Source organism: Pavona decussata, unplaced genomic scaffold, assembly GCF_977016875.1.
Source record: "Pavona decussata unplaced genomic scaffold, jaPavDecu1.1 SCAFFOLD_98, whole genome shotgun sequence".
NCBI classification, from domain to species: Eukaryota; Metazoa; Cnidaria; class Anthozoa; order Scleractinia; family Agariciidae; genus Pavona; species Pavona decussata.
The window spans coordinates 432,258-450,163 of record NW_028145514.1 but is presented as its reverse complement, the minus strand read 5'-3'; the positions used below and the strand labels follow the sequence as shown (position 1 = coordinate 450,163).

The window sequence follows — 17,906 nt, the reverse complement described above, 5'->3', positions numbered from 1 at the left end:
AAAGTTGGTTAATGCTGCATCTTAGGTGCCCGTATAATTCTTCAATTAAGCGCCCTTGCTCGAATAAGAGTACCCCCTGCATGGTACCCGTATAATTCTCCAGTCCCCTACTCGAATACGAGTTCCCCCGGTGTCCTGATAACTGACAAATTAAAACCCGCCAACACCTCACCGAATGATGGTGTATTAACTAAGATGACGTTAACGACTTTCCAAAATAAACGCCTTGGCCGGCCGCTTCTTTGAGAGATGTAACGTGTCAAGGTCTAAGTGATGGGCGAAAATTCTCACGCAAGTGCTAAGCGTAAGAGCCGGTTTGAGAGGGAAAAGGTAACTAGTAGTTTCATTTCAGTACAGTTTTGACTTTAAAACTCTCCCCAACTTCTCTGACTTATCTGGCGTCTGCAGCAAGAAGCAACTAGGATTATGCCGATCCCTGAACATAACAAAACAAAGTGAAGACTTCACAGAAACTAACTTCTAGCAAGACCGTCCATTTTCTCGTTGACGATGCTCCACGAAAATTCAAAATTCGCAGTTTGGGGAAGACGATGGTTAAATACCTTAAATTTGTTTCCAGCGAAACGAATCACACGGTGGAGCATTTTCGTCGGTTTTGCTTGTTGTAAAAGGCTTCAAACTGCAGTAATTCAAGTGCGTATTAACCTATACAAATGTATACATAACCGATAATATTCGAACCATGTTTTTGTGTGAGAGGAAAATGTTTCAGCCTTTTATTAAGTCGTTCTAAATAGTGTATAAACTAGGTTTAAGGACCACCGATACACAGTGCAGATCTATGAAGGAACTTACTCATCACAATTTTTTCCTTTGACTCCCTTTGTAAGACAGTGGCAGACACCAGAAGAAGCAGAGCAGCTCTTTGCATGGGGAGTGCACCGACACACTGAAAAAAAGACATCAAGGAAAACAGTGTAAAACTCATCTTTAATATCAACACAGTTGTGTTAACCTGAGAGAATGAAGGGGCCACGATCAGTGGAAGGATAGACGAGAAGGCACCGTTCCAGGTTACGAATCCGTCATGATCGCCTCCTTATAATTTGACGTGACAGCATGGTTTTCAATTCTCACTTTCAGCCGGTTGCTATATGCTTCCTGAAAGAACTGAATTGGACCAACAAAACTGCTGCTTAAATGGTTACCATGATTGTTTGTTTCATTGACAGGAAATCTTACTCTTGAAATTGGGCTACAGAAAGGTCTGAAAAAATTCCTGCCAAAGACCCAATTGTGCAGGTATTTCACACCTTTCTTGAAAAACGATTCCGAGATCACAGAATCAAATGGCCGTCTTTTGGGCCAACATTACTTTAGACCTTGCATCAACGAAAAGCGTTCAGTGACATACAAATTTTCAGTAACAGCTACAAAGAATATTCCTTAGTAGGACGTATATTACCGTTACTGTGAATTACAAGCTGCTTTCACAAACCTGAACATGTGCCTCCATTTCTGGGGTCTCCAAAATATCCTTTAGCACACTGTTCACAGTGAGTTCCTAAGGGAAAGCAAAATGAAGAAGAGATACTGTAAAACTGGCTGACTGACTGACTGCCTGTCTGACTGACCGACCGACCAACTGGCTGGCTGTCTGACTGACTGACAGACCAACTGTCTGTCTGACTGACCGGCCGACCGGCTGACTTGTCTCATAAGCTACTCTATCCACTGCCTTCTGAGGGCAGGCCTTCCACATTCTGTAGAAGTTCAAGAGCCGACAAGGTTAATTTCTGATTAAATGCTAATCAAACTCTTCAATTTCGTATCCAAAGCGTGACCTAAAGCTAACCAGTTTTAAACACAGGATGAATAAAAGTAATAATGAAACTTAAATGCTTTGGAAAAACCTTTACTGATTGGTTCTTTAAAGGAGCCACTGCTGGTATTAATCCCATAACCTTGTTCTGTTGTGTTACACAAGAGGTTCTTTCTAACTGGGGAAGTTGTGCTACTTTGACCGATCTTCATAGCAACACTTACGATTTTCCCAGCCTTCTTCTGATATAACAAACGTTTGCCACAAATCTCAATTTCATTTTACACCTGTTCTTTCAGTCAATTAAAAAAACTCTGTCCTCTCACCTGTAGTGTTATTCTTGCACTCCCCACAGCTGTTTCCCTTTATACACTGACTGTGGCCATTACACTGACAAGCTGCAAAACAAATAGAAAATTAAAAGGAGCGTGTTTAATCTTCTGGGCCCGGTTGTTCAAAAGCCAATTAACGCTAATCCCCGATTAAAAGTTAACCGAGGTTTTCATCTCGCTCGTTAAAAATGTTTTTAACAGCTGCTTTTAACTAAAGGTCAAAGCCAAATCAAAACTGAAGGGGAAATATCTCTTGGAAAATTGCTTATTGGTTAGTAATTAAACTCAAATCAAACTTACGTTAATTAATAATAGTTAATTAATAATCTCCAAGACAGACAGCTGTGTGACTACTGTAGCCTACAAGGTAGACGATTGCGACACTGCCATAGGAGACCGTAGCAGCCAACATAAAACCGGGGGAGAGGGGGGTGAGGTGGACAGGAGAGAGGGAACTTACTTACTACTCCAACACCACCATGAATGACTGTCACCGGAGGATTGTTAGCCTCCGCTAACGAAGACGTTGCTTGGGATCGCCAAACCGTGCAGTAAATTACATAAAAACAATTTTAATTGTTTTCATAAACGATTATCTCCAAATTAACAGTTGTTTGAGAAAGGAGGCCTTGAATAAAGCCATGAACAAACTCCGAGATTTACCTGGGCAATCTCCGAAATGCCAACGTGAACAAAGGGAAGACGAGTGAGAATTCTTTGGCGGTGGAAATGGTCCATCGTTGCCACCTTGCATACATCGGCCTAAGCCGGTACCTGAGCCATCATCACACCAACCACATCCAGGCAGCATGTGACAGTCACGACAAGACTTCATCTCTGAACACTGGAGGCCTAACAACGTAAGGAAGGTTTCTGCGTTATCATCTAAGTAACAATCCGATCACAGCAGTCTTTTTTATTTGATTGTTGAGGGCAATTCCGGGTTTACTTTCCTTTTGCTTTACTACGCTCTGTGACCGGCTAGCAAAATTCGAATTCGCGCCACTTTCACAGCCAATCAGAAACAAGACCAAAACCAATCGTGACCAATCGTGACCTGCTCGCACTCGTTTTCCCGCGCTTGGCACCGGTTACACGTACCTGCTTCGAATTCTGATTGGTTCATTGCCTTGTCTGCGTCTGTTGTGATTGGTTAACATTGCTACTTTGGGTTTGGTTTTACGACACTCAATCACTGCTCAATCACCAAGGTAACTAATCTCTAATGTCACCCAATTATTACAAAGTGTGGGATGACGCCCTGGTTAGAGTTTTTTTATTTTTTTAATTTTTTTTTACGGAAAGACGGATTTTCAAATTTGGATCAACTAGTAATTTAATTACCAACTAATTCACACATACCAATTTTCCGCCCGATTTGTGAGTTTAATCGCATGAACCAAATTTGCACGTTACAAGTTTGTCCACCGATTTCTTTATCTGTTTGTGTAGCGTGGCATGGAAATAAGCCCTAGCTGGTGCCAATGGATCCTGCGATTACAGATCCCTTCGAAGGAATCTCTACTCAAAGGGTAGCATTCCAAAAACTGAGCAATTCATTCGTATCATACAAGCAAGGAATAGAGAAAACCATTTGTTTTTTATTATTCTGATCATTGTTAATACTATCAGTAGTGTTATATTTTTTATTTTATTTTTAATGAAGTAAATAAATAAATAAATAAACAATAATAATAATAATAATGCAAAAATTACAGAGAGATTTGGGGCTCGACGTTTCGGAGTCATTTTGACTCCATAATCAAGAGAAAAAAATCAGTTTGTGAACGCGGATATTTAAATAGGCTAGAGCTGAAGATTAACATATAATAATAATAATAATAATAATAATAATAATAATAACTGAAGTGGTTGCCCCATATAAATATTATTATATTATTATTATTATTATTATTGTAAGTGATAAAAGAAACCCAAGCTACATAAACATTTGCAGTGCATTCGATCGCTCAATTTCATGCTGAATCACCATGGCAACCTTAGGGATCAAGTGGGATGCCAGCCTTAAAGTGGCGGACTCACCAGCACATGTTCCAGTTCCTCGTTCCAGCACCTGCATACACTCAAGATACGGAAAGGTGATATCGTACACAGTCCTAGACACACACAGACCGTGAGACTCGCACCATATGCAACTGTCCTCTGAATCCACACTGACACACTCTTCGCATGTATGGCGCTTATGGCAGCGGTCCTCTTGTGGGTTGTGCAACGTGCAAATATCTGAAATAAGATTAAATAACAACGGCAATGTTACACCGCAATATTGACTGTCAGTTTACAATTAAGCAGCTACAGAAAGGAACTGAAATAATTCAGGTTTGAACAGGATTTAACCCTGCGACTTTGCCAAACCCTGGTACACCAATACTGTCAGCGTACAGGAACTTTGATCTGACAGCGCAAGGTCAAGGGTTCATACCGTATTCAACCTTGAAATTTTTCAGTTTTCTTTCTAACTTTGCAAGAGGGTCTTTTATTTATAAAATGTTTCATCTGCACATTATGTTTCTGTGTGGTAGGTGCCTTTCATGTGCATTCGTGCATTTTACTTGCTTTACTATTAAAAAACGATTTTCGAGGTTTCACAACCTTGTTTGCAAAGCCAGTAGCTCTGCTAAAAACAGTTCAACTAACAGTTCCCATGTATGTAGTAACTTGCAAAATGACACTCTTCTCTGGAGCTGTAAGCGGCATTTTCATTTCTCGTGAAACAAGATTTCCTTGCTTTTCTTTAAAGAAAAAGGACGGAATAAAATAAAAAATAAATACATGAACAAACAAATATTTTAATAATAAAATTTGAACTCCCATCCATGAACCTTGAGACTTTTATTGACAACAGCAATTTAAGAACAAGGAAATATGATAATCGATGATGGGTGGTGTCTGTCTAAAAACAATCCTTAAATCTAGTTTACTTAAATTAAACTAAGCTAACATGTAGAATACGAACATACACACAAGAAATGTAACAAGTGTGACTAGAACGCTTTGCCCTTTAAGCAGTTTGAGTGTCAAAAATTAATTACATTTTTGGAAAGTTAAATAACGGTCTGAAAATTGTCTAATTTTCGAAGTACATGCGTGAACAAAAGAGCTTGCATGGTATCTTGTTGTGGAGATATTTTAGCTATTATACTATTCAGAAGTATTCAGAAGGTTGAGTGAACAAAGTGCCGTGATTGACAATAAACCACAATTATTGTGTGATTAGTGAGCTGGCCTCGGATTGGAAGCAAGACTGGGGGTGATTTTGTTTTGATACAAACCTCACTGCTTTTCACATGTAAATGCCAAATAGTTAGCATAAGAACAGCGTGATCTACATTATGAATAGCAGGGAGGTTTGTATCAAAACAAGGTTACCCCCAGCTTCGCTTCCAATCAAAGGCCAGATTAAAAAGCACACAACTGAAAAATGGGTTACTTTTTAAATGTAAAGGTGCAGGTGAAACAAGGAAGTTGCCACGCCCTTTACAGCAGAATCAGAAATGAAGACTTAGTGATAAGAAAATGTCAAAATGGTTCCAATTCAACATTCCTCTGTTTGCATTCAAATTAGCCTTTCTTGCCACGTTCAAGGTGCTCTGTTGATTTTTGAGCTTGAAAACGAGGTAATTTGCACTGATTTGAATTTGAATAAGAACAAAGGAGTTTAAGATGGTAGCAATTTTGGACAAAACTCTATAAACTGTGTTACAAACTATGGGAAATACAGTCATGTTGCACACACACTGTACCTGAAGGTGAGAGCAATGCCTTGGAAGAAACAACAGACGGTGCTGACTTAAAGCAGTTGAGGGAAGAACCTGGTAACAAGCAGTCCCCTGAAAATAGAAATAAAACAAATTAAACTATGTTCACCCAACTGCAATGTTGTCTCATTTATTAATTCTCTCATCCGCAGTTCAAATATATTTCACTTCCAAAAAAAACTAAATTAACATTTCATTGCACGTAGATTAAAAATAGTCTTGGAACAACGATGAATTTTCAAAAGTAAATCATGGTATTTTTAAACAGCTAGTAAACAAACATTTAACAAAACAATACATCTCTGGTTATCATCAGAGATTTCCTGCAAACTTTGCAAACATAGTTTACTACGACTTCCTGTGCAAGCATGCCTCCTAGGGAATCTACATCAAGACGCAAACTTTGGCCCAAAAAAAAATTGGCAATAATATGCATGCATGTTATGAGTTTTTCTCCCTTCAAAACTACGTTCAGCAATTTTGCCACTACAGTTACTTACCAGAAATGTATTTTGTGAAATACTTCGTTAAAATACAAAAATTATTGAAATACAATGTTTTGATGTTGCTACCATTAACAAGCAGAGAATGAAACAATCTATCCAAGATAAGTAAGTACTTTACGTAACTTGGGACTCAAGAGAACATGACCTTTTTACTTCAAACTAATTTGTAGTCACTTTTAACCTTGGACTGTCAATCTCTTCTTGATAATGATGCAAGCAACATCTCTTGATTAGAATATAACACGAGGGAGATACAAAGTAGACTTACCAAGAGAATACTGAAGAAATGAATTCAACATATTTCCTCGAAACCCACCAAAGGCATACATGTCACTACAAAACAAGGAAACATTCCAATCTCCATACTTAATTAGTCTTCTGCATGGCTATTCCTTGGGTGATATCATCCATTATACAATGGACAGTGTAAAACTTGCATTATGATTGGTCTAGAGGACTTTGTGAGATATTTTTGCACATTTTACAACTATGCCACAAAAGGAGATCTTGGCACGGGATATTGAAAAAAAAAGCCATACATATTTTTATTGTTCCTATAGTAGAAGTAGTTTAATTATTCATTGATTGTAAATTTATAGCCCTTTGAGGATGGTACCTACTTTTGTTACTGCACATATGTTCTGCGCATCTCAAGATACTCGGTTTTCCTATGGGTGGTGCCTACTAATACAGGGATATTTTTGCACGGTTTAAAACTATGCAGAGAAAGCAGAACTTAGCAAGTGCTCTTGGTATCCAAAAAGAAAACTGGGGTTAACCATGCATTTTTTAGAGATAAAAAAGCTTCAATTTTGAACAAAATGCCTTACATTTCTTTGTATTTTACTGTTTTTTAGAATAATTTTTGCGTAATTATCTCTTTAAAAAAAGCGTGGTTACCCCAAAATTTCTTTTTGGATTTCAATAAGCCTTGCTAAGATCTACTTTCCCAGCATAGTCGTAAACCAAACAAAAATATTTCTTTATTAGTACGGACCGTCCTTAATTCAGTTGATTCTGCAATGTGGCAAATAAACAGTATATTTCTTTATATTTTATTTATTTTTGTATTTCAAGGCTTTTTTATGATTGTTGCTGCTTAATAAGCTCTGAAACGTTTTGGTTCACCTCTAACTTTCTTTTTGGATCCCAGTAGCCCAAGTGCTATAATCTGCTTTCCCCACACAGTCTTAAACAGTGTAAAAATACCTTAATTTGTATGAGGCAGCCTCGGAGGGGGGGGGGGGGGTACTCCCAGACATGGGCTATATAGATACATGCTGCGAGAAAGGGTACGGTTTTTGAGGTTCTCAGTCCTTAAATAGGGTACCATTTTTTCCTCATTTAGCAACGCGTTCCTGGATTAGTCCTTAGACAGGGTACCTAAATTGCATCTGTTAAATTGAAGCTTGTAAGTGCCACGTTTTACGAAAAAGAAATGGCTTTTTAAAACTGAAGTCTCCGCTGAAGTATTAGAAAAGCAATTTTCATAGAGATTTGTGTTTATCCGTGCACATTAGCCGTTGTTTGGGTCCCTTGAATAGGGTGTAATTTTTCCGGTTCAGTCCTTAAAAAGGGTATCCGTTTTCCCTTCCTTTACCCTTAAATAGGGTCAGGGTTCGAGAACCTTTGCGGCACACCCCTATCGAAAATTTTGGGGAGTACCCCCCCCTCCCCGGGGAGGCAGCACTGTCCTTTAAAATGGCAGTGGGAGTAAGCTGCAGATGGAACATTGTTACAGGTAAAACATACTTTTATTTAACAAGAGCTACACTACTGCCAGAAAACACCAAAAAGTGCATCGACACCTGTAAATTTAATGACCATCCATCTACTGAAATGATCCTACAATTCCTCACATGCACCAATCTCTACAGTTTCTGGAGTTAAGCCCCGTCCAAACAAGCAATTTTTATGTGGCAACTGTATGAGCAATTTTTATTTGCCCGTGTAGATGGCTTGACAAATATTTGTTGTTAATTTGCATCAGTAATAATTTCGCACAGCGGAGATGACCATGGAAAGGCAAAAAGCAAGATGGCGCCATGCTGGATGTGCAAATGTCAGGGACTGTAGGGACTGGGTTCTACAGATGATATTGAAAAAACTGTCACATTTTTTGTGGCATCTCGTCTACACGGACAATTTTTTTATGTGGCAATTTTTATTTGCCACATAAAAACTAACACGCCAGCTTTTCAGCAAATACAGTTGTCATATAAAAATTGGTCATTTCTCATCATCTACACAGGCAAATAAAAATTGCCATATAAAAATTGCTCGTGTAGACGGGGCTTTAGAAATTATATATAAAAAAAACTTGAACTCACCTGTTAACCATTACTGCTGAGTGACCATATCGTGACACAGTCTTTGGTACAACAAAATCACTTGGAATCTTCCACTCATTTTTGTCTGAAATGGCAAAAAACCCACTCCAATTAAAAAGATTTTGTAAAAACGTAACACAAAAATTAGTGCAATGGGATGTTTTGATACTGGTAACATCATCATCAAGTGGTGCATGACGGCAAGAAGGTAAATAGTAAATATACTAGTGGAAAATAGTAGAAATTTTTTTGAGTCTTAAGTTATGTCAACAACTTAGCTAATAGAGTGTTTGATGACAACTTTAAATTGAAGTTGGTTTCAGTTCTATGATCTATGATGTAAGCCTTAACAGCATTGCGTGGAACCAGACTCCATCTGCGCTACGTTGAGGGTACATTAGTTAAAACTCCAAAAGGTCAAATGAATATATTTATTATAACCACTAATTTATTATTATTATCATTATTATCAGTCTTTACAACAACAGGCGGCATGAGAGAGGAGTGCAAGAGATACCATGACAGGCTGGCAGAGCTAGTCGCAGCGAAGAAAGGAGAGAACTATGCCACCACTGTCTCTTGGATACGTTCTAAAGTATCCTTTGCCATCCTTAGGTCGGCTTTACTCTGTCTTAGAGGGTCAAGAACAGTTAGAAGAGCAATTAGAAGCAATGCTCGAGAAGTGGACTTTGAATTAGATAGATGCCTCGCCAAAATCTAGGTCCTATGATTTTTATACATTCTTTTTCTTGTTTCTTTTTTATGATAGAGTTTGATGGGGTTTCTTTACGTATCTATTATTATTATTATTATTATTATTATTATTATTATTATTATCATTTATCATTATTATTATTATTATTATTATTATTATTATTATTATTATTATTATTATTATTATTATTATTATTATATTCACTAATTTATGTTCACTTAAATTCATCTTCATAGTGTCATTCTCTCCTTGATATTTAGGACGTTACCAACATCCTGAGCAACATTAAAACGTTTTGTGATAGTTCTTGTGTATATTTTTTTAACTTTGTGTCTATCTGACTGTCTCTAAAATTCATTTTCACCCCCATAATTAAACGTTTTGACATATTGAATGCCCTCAAAGCCACTAAGGTAACTCTAATGCTGGTGTTATTAATATTTTTACAAATGAAAACCGCTAAGAGCAGCAACAAACCAGAAATTTCTACCCCTTATTAGCAAAAAATCCCACTATTGCATGAGAATCCTTCAACACGGAAGTAAGCCCCATGACAAAACTTCTCACAGAGAATGACATGGCCATTGCCTGTAAACTACTCACCAATGTCATACACCATGAGATGTTGTGATGGCAATCCATGGTTTCCCCGGCCACCATACACAATCATAATGCTACCGACAAGAACAGCAGAATGAAGGAATCTTGGATCACCACTAGAATGCAGAGTGTGTGTCCATAAATTATTCTTGGGATGGTAATAAAATGTCTCACTAGATGTTGCATGGCAGGTGTTGTTAAGCGTTCTGTATCCTCCGTGTATGTAGATACGTCCTGTCCGTGGATCATACACGCTGCTATGACCATATCTTGGTCTTATATGTGGTGGTACCTGTCTTTCTAAATTCCACTCTCTGGTAACTGAAATGAATTCACAAGTTTCAGTTGCAACTTACATGTATGATGAGGCTACATGTTCAGTGTATAATAGGAAAATTTTAGTGGTAATTAAATAAATTAAACTCTACAAATTTTACAGGGTTTGGGAGATTACTTTTAGGCTTATTTTTGTGATCTGCAAAGAGTTATATCTTCAGGCGAGATCCAGTTTAGAATTAACCAATTTAATCATAACTAAACTGAATATGGCTCTGTAAGTACACAATCTTTATTACCACCCTACAATGTACAGTCGGAGATGCTTTCTACACAAGAACCTTAAAATATCCTGGTTCATTATGGGTTCTCCCTGACCCTTAATAGCTTAGTACAGATACATCTGTACATGTAGATAATTCGCATGTAATGGACGGAAGGTCATGGGTTTATACTGATGTCAATTTTTTAGGGTTCTCATTTGTGTGACAAACTGAATACTGCCAGTGAAGAAAATTGAAGGAGACATGGTCAAATACTATCCTAAGTGACAATTTGGCAGTGAATTCCTAATTGCTACAAATTAGCTCTTTAATTTGGCAAACAGACTCACTATCAGATAACAATTTAAAATATGTAGGTCTGTGTCGTTTTTATACATATACAGGTATAAATTTGAAGAGTTAGCCTATGGCTTTTTCCTAATCTTGGCTAATTAAATTAATGGAAGCAATAAAAGTCATGTTACGTCTTGAAGTTTCAATCTCAAGATGAGCAAATGAAAACTGAAATACTGATGATGCCCACATAATTATCAATCTGTATGCCAAACTAGAACTTATTTTGAACAACTTGGGTTTATGCCCAAATTTCCACTTTATTAGCAAAGTGTTTGAGCAAGCCCTCCAATTTTCACATTTTACTCACCCAAGTTGAAAAACTGCATTCTGTTTACAAAACCATGTTCAGGATTATACCCAAACAAAACAATCATTTCTTGTCCAACAACAGTAGCTGTGTGTCCTGTGGTACCCACAGGCTTGACTACAAGATTGTTGATTTCTAACAAAGTCCACTGGCGTAATAATGTGTTGAATATCCATGTCTCATTTGATGCAACTCTTTGACAAATTCCACCAAACAGGATTAAAGAGTTCTGAAACCATAATTGCAAAGGTCAAAATTAAATACTGCTGGCATGGTGATAGTACATGTAAAAGTTTGGCAATATGGTGATGATGATGATGATTTTGATGATAATGATGATGAAAATGTAGTGGGAATAGTTATGGCGATGAGGAACATGACAAAGACGGTGGTGGTGGTGGTGCCATACATAGTGATGATGATGAAAACGAGGACGACGATCACTGGGAAGATGAAGGCGGCCGCAGTGAATGGTGATGATGGCAATGGTGGTGGTGACAGTGATGATTATGGTGACAGTAGTGGTGTTCATGGTGATGGTAAAGGTTAAGGTGTGTGTGATGATGGTGATGATGGTAAAGATTCAAGGAGATTAAGGTGAAGGCGGTAGTAATGATGATAGTGATAACGATCTTGGCTTCTACATGTATACATGTATGACTGTATGGTTTGGTGCAATCAATTTGCACTTGTGCAGTTAAGGCAGCTTGAGCACATGAAAAACGTTTATTACTATCAAATTATTGGGCAGCTCACCAAATCTATAGGCAAGCCTCACAGCCCTACAGTACAATGTATTCTTACAATAATGACAGCATTTAGATTGGCCATGATGGTGGTGGTCATCGTAGGATTCACACATGCACATTCTTTTTAGTTTAGATTTTTCGCATATGTATTGCTTATAAGGCTCAATAACGCATTCCCCAGACGCTGCACACATTGCCTTGTACTTTAGGGCTTTCCACCTCAATCAACTTGTCCCAATTTTCTCGTTTTTCAACGTTCAAGTTTAAATCAATTTTTCAAGAATTTTCATCCTACAAGATGCTCAATTCATTCTTGCCGTGTTCTGGAAGCATTTGTAAGTTCGTAGTTTACCAGTTGCCATTTCATGTCTTTTTCCTGCTGATCATTATTGTTATTTCTTGCTTCATTCGAACCATCATCATCAACTCATCACATCATCACTTCACTGTTCTTGGCCTTTGCCAGGACTTCAACCTCAATGAGTTTCATGATGCATTTGAATTCCAGCGCAAGACAAAAATAAAGATACACCAGTTAATGTAGTATTCAGCCGTCTCTGTGTCAACTACAGTCGTGTTATGTGTGATTAGACAAAAGTGACGTTATCCACAGAAGAATAGAGGTTACACTGAAGAAGTGCCCATGATAATGAGAGTTTTCATACAAAGAGGTTTTACTACATCCGCAAGAGATGAATTATTAGTCAGAAGAAATCACTCACATTAAATGCCACTAATGAGTGTCCATATCTTGCTTCTGGTCCTAGATTTTGTTTACTGGAAGCTTGAACAATCTCCCATGTGTTTTCCTTGATGTTATACCTAAGTAAGCAAAGCAATTTCTCATTGTTACAGTCAGCAAAATATCTTACAGTTTTTCTAAATGCACCAATAGATATAGCTACAGAAAATAATCAGGTACCGCTACTATTTTATAAATGAATGCTGCTTTTAATTATTGATACATGTGATTAGCATAATTTGTACAAATATAAAGTTTAAGTTCATAAAAGGTCATTGAACTAATCACAGTCTCTAAAAATACTATTAAAACTATATGATACATATGTTGTGCTTGAAAATTCAAAATGGTAACTTATACATCTATAAAGATTATGTTGTTCTTTTCCCCCAATCAATCTTGGGATAGGGAACTTTGGTAAGTAGCTATTTCTAGTGTAATTTCTGTGTGAGTCTCTTAACATTATGGAATTGGCTTTACTATTTAGTGTTATCACAGCCCTTAAATAACAGGCTAAATACAAATCAGAATAAATAAGAATCTTTACACAGAGAAACCCCCTTGCAAAATGCTTTAACGAAGTCAAACTTCTACTTTGTGTTTGTTTGGATAACATGTTAAAGCATTCAGCATTGGTTTTTCTACAACTGTAAGTGTAAATATTCGATTTCTGAATACTTGAATTAATGTCATGTTTGGCTAACTTAATAACCCCCCCTCCCCATCACCATTGAGGCCCCTTGATGAGAAGTCACCCTTGTTAAATTAAAAAAGTGTTCAGTAAATGGATGTCCATACCTTGCTAATGTGTCTAAGGGTCCTTTGGAAAAAGACAAACCACCATACAACCATAAATGATCTCCAATAACCACCATTGCATGAGATGCAACACCATCTAAAATGCCTATGAGAAAAAAAATATTACCAAGTGATGACAAGCTACAACTTAATTCATTTGGTAATTGTAAAATTCTTCACGGAAATAAGCAAGCTGTGAAATAGAGGATGTAATATTTAAAGGGAAGAACACAAAAAAAAGCCTCCATGCATTTTAAGGCCAAATCTGTTCCTGAAGGTAGAATTGAAGCAGGTTCTGTGTTGAAATCAGCCTGCCAAGAAACAACTTAATAAATGGTTTGTTCTATTTTGTTCAAACTGAGTGTATTCTAAAATTTAGCCTAAAAATGCACATACCGTAATGATTCGATTTAGTGCCCTCCTTCCAATAAGCACCCCCTTCCAAATAAGCACCCCCCTTCGAATGTGTTTTTGTTAATAAGCGCCCCTATTCTAATGAAGATTATCAATTCATTCAAGAGCTGTGCGCTAACCATTGCAGTGGATGGATCAGAGGACAGACACATTCACTGCTTCAAGGAAAATCAGCCTTGCGGTGCAGGGCTAGAACGGCTCAAGGTTGTCCAACAAGCCATGAGCAATTCACGCGACAAAGATCCTTTCCACGGGATTACAGAATCCAACGTTGAGGATGCAGCACCAGATAGCTTGATAATTGACGCAAGTGACACTGAAGTCATCGACGTCGAATAGATAAACTCATAAACATTCACCGTACCGTACATGTATACCGTTTATTACTGCCAAAATGAACAATTTTTTTTAAAACCAACTGAACTTTCAACAATTTGTTACTGTTACGGTTTATGTTATTGTTAGTTATTTTAATATTTATTAAAGTTTTGTTTTGAAAATTAGGTTGTTTCTCAAAAAATTAAATAAGCGCCCTGTCTCAAAAAAGCGCCCTCCCTTGAGGTACCAAAAGTAAATAAGCGCCCTGGGTGCTAAATCGAATCATTACGGTAGGCCCTTTTTACCCTCAACCCTTTATTTGGTTCATGACAATGTGATAATAATTTATACAATGAACAGTGTAAAATCTGTGTTTTGATTGGTGTAAGAGAGCTTGTGATTAGAGTATAGATGCACAAATGCCCAGGGGGGATACTCGGGTATAAACATGACTGGGAGGGTCCGACGTATTTTTTTGGGTCTAAAACTTTCAACTTAACCATGTATTTTTTTGGGTCTGAAAAATCTGCGCGTATTTTTTTGGGTTTGAATTTTCGCCAGGCTAATAGTTCTTACACAATTCAAGCCAAAGTTCCCGCAAGATCCGAAAGCATGATTCAAATCATCTGCATGTAGCTGGAGTGCCGAATTTCCAGGCAGCTGCATATTTTCTAAGCAGCATGGGGCCCGGGGGCCACCGGCAAACACCAATGGGAATGACGACAACGACACTTTGTAAACTGAGACGTCATTTACTTCTCTCCATGACTTATCTATTACACAAGCTTATCATTGGCCCGATCATCGGTATCTTTGGGAACACAACTTTCATCGCTGGCAATCTTGCATTTTTTTTGGGTGCACAATATAAGGTCCATGTATTTTGGGGGGGCGCAAAATATTAGGCTCTGTCGGACCCCCCCGTCACGTTTATACCCGAGTACCCCCCCCTGGGCACAAATGATGTCATTGAGTGTTGTGACCACTGAATGTGATCAGAGTCTAGAGTCCAGATACTGTACAAACGTTTTGGCCTATAAGGCCCTTTGATACATACAAGTAGGGAAGTGAATATTTATTATTTTTATTATTTTATAATTCTGATTATGTCAGCAAGTATCAACAAGTGGTAAATTTTCCAGCTACCTACAAGATTCAGCAATTGAAGTAACACTGATGAAAATTGTCTCTGTGGAACATTCACAACTAAAATTTAAATGTTAATTTTCTAAAATTTGTGTTCACTTCACAATGCATTAATTTCCTATTAATAATTATTTTATTGGGTACTTAATGGCGCACCTTGGTTGTTTGCTATAGGTGAACTCCAAAAACTCTTTGCATCCGAGATCTCGCACGATTCCCCTGCAATACAAGGCAACTCCATTAAATACAAAATTCCTTACTATTGCTTTCAAGAATACACTAAATGTAAGTATATTATTATATGAACTTAACATGTACACAATGTATACATTCAGCTGTAAAATTCTGAAAATACTGTCAAGATGAGTTTATTTTTGTTCAGTGGTGGAGACAGTGGATAATGATTGCATATAGAAAATACCTGTTCAGGGTTCAAAAGATTTACATGTACACTGTGTAGGTGCCAAATGGAACTACAGTATTTTCCAAATAACATACTGCAATCAACTTGAAAGCCACCCGATTCCATTCAAGAATTTCCCACATAAACTAACATTGACACAATTGAGGTCAGCGAAACTGGACCCATGGCCAAGTAGAATTGGCATTTTCCAGTTGTTCTGATCTTCTGGAACGTTAGGACAACCTTGCCGGATACATGACTGCATGCCCAAAATTCCAAAATTTATTGCAGAAAAATTCTGTTCCATTTGATTTCTAACCTGTGGTTTCTGGAAGTTTTGGTCAAATGGAAAGCGATCATAGAGAATCATTGTCTTGATAAACCATTCACTACCCAATGATACACACACTAACAGTAGCATAATTAATCCTATCTAGACTGCAATTTTTTTGGTCTTTTGGGGCTGGGGATTCTGTCGCAGCTGAATGAGGCTTTGAGGATAGGTAGTAGGTTGATGTTTCCTTTGAGGTATGCAACAGGAAGTGATGACATCATATGACGTGATAAATTGATCACAATCACCAAACGGCAGCAAAGTAATCAAAACCAATACTTAAAAGCAACACTTAAATCACAAACGTTACTGCCTGTCAAACATTGGTTGCCATGGTAACATCACAGGCAGTCTAGATAGGTTAAGCATAAACATCACACACCTGTTAAACCATTTCTACAGTCACACTTTCTTGTTTTCACATCACAGGTGTTGTTGTTACACAAAACAGGACAAGTTGGTATGCTACAGTTACTGGACATCCACCCGGCATCACAATCACACGTTGGACTACCCTTTTGAGAACAGAAACCATGGCTACCACATTTTATGGTGCATTCCTCTTCAAAACTACAACATATAACAAAAGAGTGCTATCTTTCAGGATGATGGTTCATTAACTATAGTTGTTTTTTGGAAGAAGGTGTAGCTCCAGAAAATAAATCAGACTTCTGTGAAAGGTTTTTTCATTGGAAATTCTGAGGGAGGGGGGGGGGGGGTGGAGGGCTTTCAAATACACTGTACATAGCAAATGGCTTTAAAGGAAAAATAGGAAGCTAAATTGGAAAATTCTTCCAGAGGGTTTAAAGGTCCAAACTGAAAAAAAATAACTTTCAAGGGAGGAGGGGAAGATTGAAGTAATAATCAATATTTGCTGGAACAACACAGTTTGTGTTGTTCCAGCATGTACAGTTGTTTGTGTTGTTCATCATGTACAAATGAACCTTTCGTACGCAACTACCCAAAATGTCAAGTGACAGAAAAAAAATTGTATTTTAGCCAAACTGCAAATTTTTCTGCAGAACTTCTTTCTGTGATGGGCTGATTAGGGTGAGCAAATAATAACAAAAAAATCATGCAGGGGCATGTAAATACGTACGACACTAACTTGATGCGGGCTATAGTTTTATATACTTCCCTCTCACAGATCATATGATCTTTCTGCATACTGTATTCACCAAAGTACGACAGTTCAATGCTCTCAACGTAGAGACTGACGATGTCTCTTAGTTTATGGCTTACTTATGTGTTACAGGTCTTCAGTCAGGTGGTTGCTTAAAGGAGGTTAACAACAATAGAAAATTGAAAACTGTCAGCCCAAAAAGTGGTTGTGGATGCTTACGAGAGGTGATCACTTTAACAGGAGGTTCCAACTATTAATTATAGTAATTTGAATGGAAAAATTTTAAGCTTATATTTTGGAAAAGTGGTTGCTTATAAATGGGAGGTGGTCATACAGGGAGGTTCAACTGTATTAAGACAGTTACTGTCAGTAGTAATTCCCAGTGATCAGCTGAGGCTAAGGTTTCTATATACATGAATGCTCGTGCTGTGATATATGGTTGAAGAAATGAACTGCTGAGCACTGTTATTGGTTAAGAGCTTGGAGGCTTAAGTGTCCCTGACTGAGAAAGTGGTCCAGATGTTGGAAGTAGTGGTCAACAGAATTTGATGAAACTTGCTGCAGAAGTTTGCCTTGGTGAGATATTCCAAAAGCCATTTGGGATTTGTTTTCTGACCTTTGGTTTAAAAGT

The 17,906-nt window shown here is 37.6% G+C and overlaps 1 protein-coding gene across 1 annotated transcript in view; it reads right to left on the bottom strand.

Annotated features, from left to right (window-relative positions):
• The window catches only part of LOC146472485 (attractin-like protein 1), a 42,672-nt gene that overhangs the window by 11,161 nt on the left and 13,605 nt on the right, over positions 1-17,906 (bottom strand). Inside the window, exons 5-18 of the mRNA XM_085119248.1 lie at positions 16,535-16,722; positions 15,572-15,634; positions 13,538-13,643; positions 12,720-12,819; positions 11,249-11,477; positions 10,049-10,366; positions 8,731-8,815; positions 6,669-6,733; positions 5,880-5,966; positions 4,159-4,359; positions 2,779-2,967; positions 2,110-2,181; positions 1,460-1,525; positions 817-910 (exon numbers count right to left, since the gene is read on the bottom strand). Coding sequence (XP_084975374.1) covers positions 817-910; positions 1,460-1,525; positions 2,110-2,181; positions 2,779-2,967; positions 4,159-4,359; positions 5,880-5,966; positions 6,669-6,733; positions 8,731-8,815; positions 10,049-10,366; positions 11,249-11,477; positions 12,720-12,819; positions 13,538-13,643; positions 15,572-15,634; positions 16,535-16,722 — 1,863 coding nt within the window. The remainder of the gene's footprint in view (positions 1-816; positions 911-1,459; positions 1,526-2,109; positions 2,182-2,778; positions 2,968-4,158; positions 4,360-5,879; positions 5,967-6,668; positions 6,734-8,730; positions 8,816-10,048; positions 10,367-11,248; positions 11,478-12,719; positions 12,820-13,537; positions 13,644-15,571; positions 15,635-16,534; positions 16,723-17,906) is intronic.